Genomic DNA, 6,795 nt, shown 5'->3' with positions numbered 1-6,795 from the left:
CTCAGGATTTGACCTACATACAGTATAATGGTCCGCCATCGAACTAACTCGGTCCATGGCTGTGCGTCTCCAATTTCTCGACTGTCCCACACTTTCCTGTTCCTTTCCGAGCACGCTGCGCGTCTGGTACCAACCGGATTCAAGGCGAAAACCATTTTTGCGGGGTTGTTGTCCGGCACTCTCACAACATGTCCCGCCTTTCCAGCTTTAGCAACTTTCTGAATACTGGGTTCGCCGAAGAGCTGCGCCAGCTCGTGTCGTGGTTGATCCTTCTCCTTCATACACCATTCTCACATTCACATACACCGCCAAAGATGATCCTAAGCACATGACGTTCAAAAACGGCCAGTGCTTTCAAGCCACCACACATTTGTCCACTTTTGGTGCCCGTAGAGGACTACCAGTCTTATTAGCGTTTTGTAAATGGTAGATTTCGCCCGTACGGACTTCAGAGAAATCCAAAGAACTCTGACAGGCATCACCTGGGATGTAGTTTTGGACAAAGAAGATGTTAATTCTGCCGCAATGACATTCTCCAATATCCTGAACTACGCTATCGACCGACATGTCCCAAAAAGAACCATGCCCGCTCTGAAGCAGATACCCTGGATAAACAACGTACGTTACGACGTCTGAAATCCGAGAGGAAGACCGCTCTCAAGAAATTTCCAAAACATAGAACGTTGCCACTCCGTAACCACTACTTGTCGATCAACACGCGTTACAAACGATTGAATCGCTACTGCTTCCGGAACTACCTGAGCAATATCGAACGCAGATTAAAAAGAAATCCAAAATCCTTTTGGAAGCACGTCAACGAACAGCGGAAGGACAACGGGCTTCCTTCGGTAATGTTCCTGGGTAGTGAAACTGCCATTAACACAGAACAGATTTCCAAACTATTCGCGCGAAAATTCTTCAGTGTATTTACTGACGAAAGGTTGACAAGAGAAGAAATTTCCGCAGCTGTCCAGTGCGTCGGTGGTCATATCAGCTGCCGCGAAGCTAAAATCCTCTCGTTCTTTTGGACCGGATGGTATTCCGTCTCTTCTGCTGAAATAATGCATCAACACCTTGGCTGCTCCGATGAGCCACCTGTTCAGTTTATCAATCAGTACAGGTGTCTTCCCAACAATATGGAAATTGACATACATGTTTCCAGTTCAAAAAAGGGGAATAGGAGAAAGGTGAATAACTATCGCGGCATCTCTGCACTAAACTCAATATCAGAACTGTTCGAGCTTGTCGTATATGCACCTGTATTCGCATTTTTTAAGCAATATGTCGTAGACGATCAACACGGCTTTATGCTCAAGCGGTCCACGACAACCAATCTTTGAACTCTTACGTCCGACGTGATAAAAAGTTTTGAAGACCGGTCACAGACGGACGTTATTTACACGGACCTTTCCGCTGCTTTCGATAAATTGATCCATCGAATCGCCATCGCCAAACTGGACAAACTCGGAATCGAAGGCTCGTTGCTGCGATGGTTTAATTCTTACCTCTTCGACCACCTAGAAGTTAGCATCGACGGGTTTACCTCCAGACCGTTCACGGCTAACTCTAGAATTCCACAAGGTAGCCATCTCGGACCTGTGGGTTTCCTCATCTACTTCGACGATGTCAACTTCCTGCCTAAATGCCCGCGACTCTCTTTTGCTGACGATCTGAAGCTGTATGCTAAAGTCGATAGTCCGTCCGATGCCGCGTTCCTGCAAGAGCAGCTAATGATTTTTGCGAAATGGTGCACAGATAATCGCATGCTGCTAAACTCCGACAAATCTCGCGTAACTTTTCAAAATGACCTAATTAACATTGAGAGACTCTCTTTGGTCTCCCTCTCTTTCGATTATTACGACGACATTAATGCATTTTAACAAAAGTTTTCTTGACGATTAGTTAGCTAGTGACACCAGCAACCGATCGCCGCGGCAACCAAAAGAGAAGAAACACAAAGAGAATCCCTCATTGTTACTTAGGTCCTATTGAAAAGTTACGCGAGAAATGTGAAATAATTACATTCTCAAGGAAATTGAAGCCTCTCGTTTTCGACTACATGCTATCAGACGTGCCTTTACGCCGCGAAAACTGTGTCAAGGACTTGGAAATACTGCTTGACTTCAAACAGCACATCGCATATATTGTCGACAAGGCCTGCAGGAATCTGAGACTTATCATTAATTGGCGGATCGCCAAGAACTTCAACGACATCTACTGCCTCAAAGCTCTCTACTGTGCTCTTGTCCAGTCCAACCTTGTTGACCTTGAGTTGACCGAATCGAGTCAGTGCAGCGCCGATTCATATACGTATCGCACTTCGGAGATTGCCCTGGAACGACACCTTTCAGCTGGCCTGCTATGAACAACGCTGCAGACTCATCGATCTTGACCTGTTGAACACTCGTCGCGACGTGATCAGAGCAATGGCTATCGCCGACATGCTGACCTCGAGAGTGGATTGCCCAGGTCTACCCGCGAACCTCAACATATTCGCCAAAACCGTGTTCTAGGTAACGGTCCATTTCTGCGTGTACCGCATCGGCCAACCAACTATTATAGCACCTTTAGCACAATTACCGGTCTGCAACGCCACGCAATGCAACGCAACGCGAGGTACTGAAAACTCGTTTCCTGGCACTAGCACGTAGATTCTAGGTTATATGTATCAGTAGGGCAGAAGGCCTGTTGATATTTTTATTCAAATAAACAATAAACATTTGGTACGGTGGTGAAGCTTACCAGACCTTAAGGTTTTGTGGAGTCCGTAGTAAGCACAACTTCCGGTAAGAATATATCTGCGTATTTCGCTGCTGCAGTTGTTATCCGACGTCATCAATGACCCGAGGTATACACATTCGTTCACCACCTCGAACTCGTCCCCGTCCCACATATTACCTATGCGAGCTCGATCGCGCTCGGTTTCTCGTGCTAACAAATACTTGGTTTTGAACGTATTCACCACTAATCCAACCTTTACTGCTTCATATTTCAGTTTGGTATACTGCTCAGCAACCGCCTGGAACGTCCTTCCGACAATGTCCACGTCGTCAGCGAAACAGATAAATTGGCTAGATTTGTTGAAGATCGTTCCCCGCAGGTTAAACCCGCATGTTATGAAACACCTCCTAGCGCGATGTTGAATAGGAGACAGGAAATACCATCGCCTTGTCGAAATCCCCTGCTCACACAGCACTAAACACCATCCATCGTAGCCTTAAGCAGACTTGTTAACATCCATAGCTATTCACGGTCGATAGTATCGTAGGCGGCTTTGAAATCTAAGAATAGCTGGTGCGTTGCACCACAAAGATTTTGTCCGTTGTTTCGCAAACACAGCAAGTGCAAGGATGTTTTCTGTAAGCAAAGTTACAGTCTTAAATCCGTTGATGACTACCGATCTGATTAGCGTTTTGTATAGCGTCAGCTTTGTGCGGTGGCGTATGCTCCTTGATCGAAGCACCTTGTGGAGGAAAAAAAAGGCTTCACTTCCAGCTTCAATGCGTCGTTAAATCTCCTTGCTTGGTGACCAAAGATACCATTTATATGAACCGATCAACCACTTCAAATTCGTCACTGTCAATAGTCACTGTCCGTAGGAGGTTTTCTCATGAGCTTCTACTTATCATTTTCATTTCCGATACATTGGTGTTTAGCCCAATTCTTCTAAGTAGCCTTCACTTCTAGTCTGGCGTAGATTGCTTCTGCTGTCGCAGTTTCTAGCTACAATATTGAGGTCGTCTACAAAACCTGAATGAAACTATGTGGGCACTTTGCACTTCGGAAAGTTCTTAAAGAGTCGCGGGATAGTGTAAAATGTAATCGGTTGTAGCACGGGAGAGGCTGTGAGAATCAATAGGATCCTAGCACTAGCTGCGCAATTGGCTGTAAAGTCTGTCGAATGAAAAACAGAAGACCAAGTTCCGAATGCGAAATAGTACCAAGGCATTTTTAATAGTGCGGGTCTGTGTGACACTGCCATGCAAATACTCTTGCTATTAAAGAACAGCGTAACCCCGGTAATAATAACAATCAAGTCGATCGCCCATTTTGTCAACGGGACAAGTAATTCCTTCCATCCCTTTGTCCGCTATTACATTTTCCTTCAAATATGCTGAATTTCGGTGAAGCCTCTTGACTTGACAGAGAAAGTCACTCTTACTGTTAGTGACTGGTAAAGGAATGCAATAATTACTCGCCAGGATCAGCTCTAACTAAAAGTAACCACCGTTATTCTTATTAACGGACGGATGCTATATTAGCGCGAATAATGAGACTCGAACAAATCAGGAGCTAATACTTTCGTATCAAAATAAATTCATATGCATATCGCTTACTCAATAGCGACTGCAGCAACGAAATGTATACATTTATCTTATGTTTCATCAGCTTTGAACCCTTTTCAACCTTGTTCATGTTAGGAAATTTAAGAAAAATTGTACCTAGACTTTTTCTTCCTGGAAAAGATAGTTAAACAACATAATATCCTGTTGAGTCACTGTACTGTATTATATTTGGATCGATAAATCTGATATTCTTACACATGTACGTAGATAGTTCCTTTCTTACTGTTGTTGAGAAACACAAACATAAGAAATAGTCAAACCAAGCAGAGGACCGAAATGATCCCTGGATTCCGTTCGATTGGAATTGCTTACATTTAAATCTATGAATGAATTTATTAATAAGATGTATAAAGAAAAAAATACGAGCGTTAAAAGAACAACCTTTAATATTAATGGTTACTTTAATTCCGGTCGAACAGAATTAAAAACTATTTGTTGGTTCTGTCAGCGACATTCTATTGATCAACGGTAGTGAGAAAAAACAAAAGCGATTTAGCGCAATATCCTCCTGCAAATAATACAAATAGCGCGGAATGGCGCTACATACTGGACTATTCCAAACACAACAGGACTGCATTGTAGATAAGAGATTTGTCTATACAGAATTTTCGCGAGAAAAGCTGCAAATCGCACAAGGAACACGCATTATCGCATTCCGAAAGCGACTTCCCGATTTGTCAATTATTGCATCCAAGGTTGTTGCTGGCCACGGTTCGCCGCACTGAGCAAAACAACACACAAAATTAGAGTTTTAGTTTCCCACTGACACAGTTAGATAAACTTACCGAGGTGGATCGCTTCCTAGCGGCGGAAAAGCTTGATTGTAATTGGAGGATTGGTAAGTACCGTGTGCGCTTCCCTGATTGAATCCTCCACGGCTTCCGCTAAAATTTAATGATTTGATTTCGATTGTGATAAAATAATTTGAAATTGAGTTTTAAAAAACAATCTTTAAAACACTCACTATCCGCTAGGTGCAGCGCCATCCACGGTCCTACGCGTGAACGGGTCATTCTGAGCGCTGATGGCTAATCCGCTGTGCTGAGGAATTCTTCCGGCACCAACTCCACCGGCTGCACCTCCAGCAGCAAAACGTCCGCCACCCTCGTTAGGAAGAGCGAAACCCCGTCTATCTTCGCTATTAAATTGTTGTCCACCAGAGAATCGATTGCCGCCGCCGTTGTAGCCGCCTCCCCGTCCGCCGCTGCCACGATCGTTGGAACCACCACGACCTCCACGGTTGAAATTTCCACGATATCCTCCACCGCCACCACCGCCGCCGCCTTGGTTTTGTCCATCAAAGCCACCACCGCGGCCACCACCTCCGTACGGTTGATTTCGGAAATTTCCTCGACTCTGATTATTCCTCATTGGGCCTCCTGACTGATTATCTGCAAAAAAAAAACTCACAATAGCAAACGCCAAACATAAACAAAAAACACACCATTGAAATTTGACCGATCCTGTTGCCGGAATCCTCCGCCTCCGCCTCCTCCTCCTCCACCACTTCCACCGCCTCTGGGAGCACCACGATTGCCGCCACCACCGCGGCTAGAGGATCCACCGGTTCGCTCCTTGCTACGACCATGTTCGACGTTAATTGTGACTCCTTTAAATGTGGAATTGTGTAATGCTTGTATTGCGTTCTCCACCATATCCGGACTCTGCATGTGTACAAAAGCACACCGGTTCATCACATCACATTCCGTCACAACCCCGTAGTTTTCAAATAGACGCCGTATTTCCTCCGGTTTGGTGGACGGCGGTAAGCTGCCTACGAATATTTTATTTCTCTGCGCCATCAGCATCGAACAATAAACGACATTATTTTGGATTCTTCCCTTAGATTCTTCCGAGGTTAGATTAGAGTTCACTTTGTACACTTACCGGTATCATAGCCAGTTCGGTGGGAGAGGACAGCGTCCGCCGGACGGTGTACTAACTAAATATGCAGGAAACGTAAATAAATAAAGCTCAAAAACAGTCCAGCAAGCAAAATTTGCTTGTTTTTGCGCGAGTCGCGGCGAAAAAGCGCACCGCAAAAAATCACACAGAGCTGAACGGCACGGAATTATCGGTATTGTTTTAAGTGTGTGAAATACTTCTCAGCTCATTCTGGGCTCACTGCCAAAGAGCTCACGAAAGAAACAAACGAAAGCGTTTGGGCGCGTTTAGTACGACTGAAAATCAGACAAACGCATACGCAGGTTTTGGGAAAACACCCCATAAAAAGTTTGGTCAATGGCATTTTACGCATCCGGCAAGATAGGGTGACTGACCAACCTACTGATCTGCCTACGTCGTCGGATTTCGTTAGCAATACTCAGAGTATAGGTATACGTGGAAGCAGCCTTCTTGAGAGCCAATAGAGCAGCGGTAATTGTCAAAAGGAAGCCAATTGAACACACATACTGTTTGCTTAAATGTTTGATTAACTAGTATTGAGATA

The 6,795-nt window shown here is 44.7% G+C and overlaps 1 protein-coding gene across 2 annotated transcripts; it reads right to left on the bottom strand.

The window, feature by feature from the left end:
* Nucleotides 1-4,492: 4,492 nt before the first annotated feature.
* LOC128745129 (uncharacterized) lies at nucleotides 4,493-6,416 on the bottom strand. Of its 2 annotated transcripts, XM_053842121.1 has the most exons (5): nucleotides 6,234-6,416; nucleotides 5,791-6,139; nucleotides 5,311-5,737; nucleotides 5,132-5,230; nucleotides 4,493-5,067 (listed from the first exon to the last, which is right to left on the bottom strand). In XM_053842121.1, the coding sequence occupies exons 1-5, from the start codon at nucleotides 6,240-6,242 to the stop codon at nucleotides 5,028-5,030; spliced, it is 924 nt and encodes a 307-aa protein (XP_053698096.1). In that variant the 5' UTR covers nucleotides 6,243-6,416; the 3' UTR covers nucleotides 4,493-5,027. The 2 variants fall into 2 exon arrangements, with proteins under 2 accessions (XP_053698096.1, XP_053698097.1); XM_053842122.1 differs by lacking the exon at nucleotides 6,234-6,416 and having other exon boundaries at nucleotides 5,791-6,148.
* Between the last annotated feature and the right edge of the window lie 379 nt (nucleotides 6,417-6,795).

Source organism: Sabethes cyaneus, chromosome 1, assembly GCF_943734655.1.
Source record: "Sabethes cyaneus chromosome 1, idSabCyanKW18_F2, whole genome shotgun sequence".
Lineage (NCBI taxonomy): Eukaryota > Metazoa > Arthropoda > Insecta > Diptera > Culicidae > Sabethes > Sabethes cyaneus.
The sequence above is the reverse complement of the archived record's forward strand: the minus strand, read 5'-3'. Positions and strand labels throughout refer to the sequence as shown.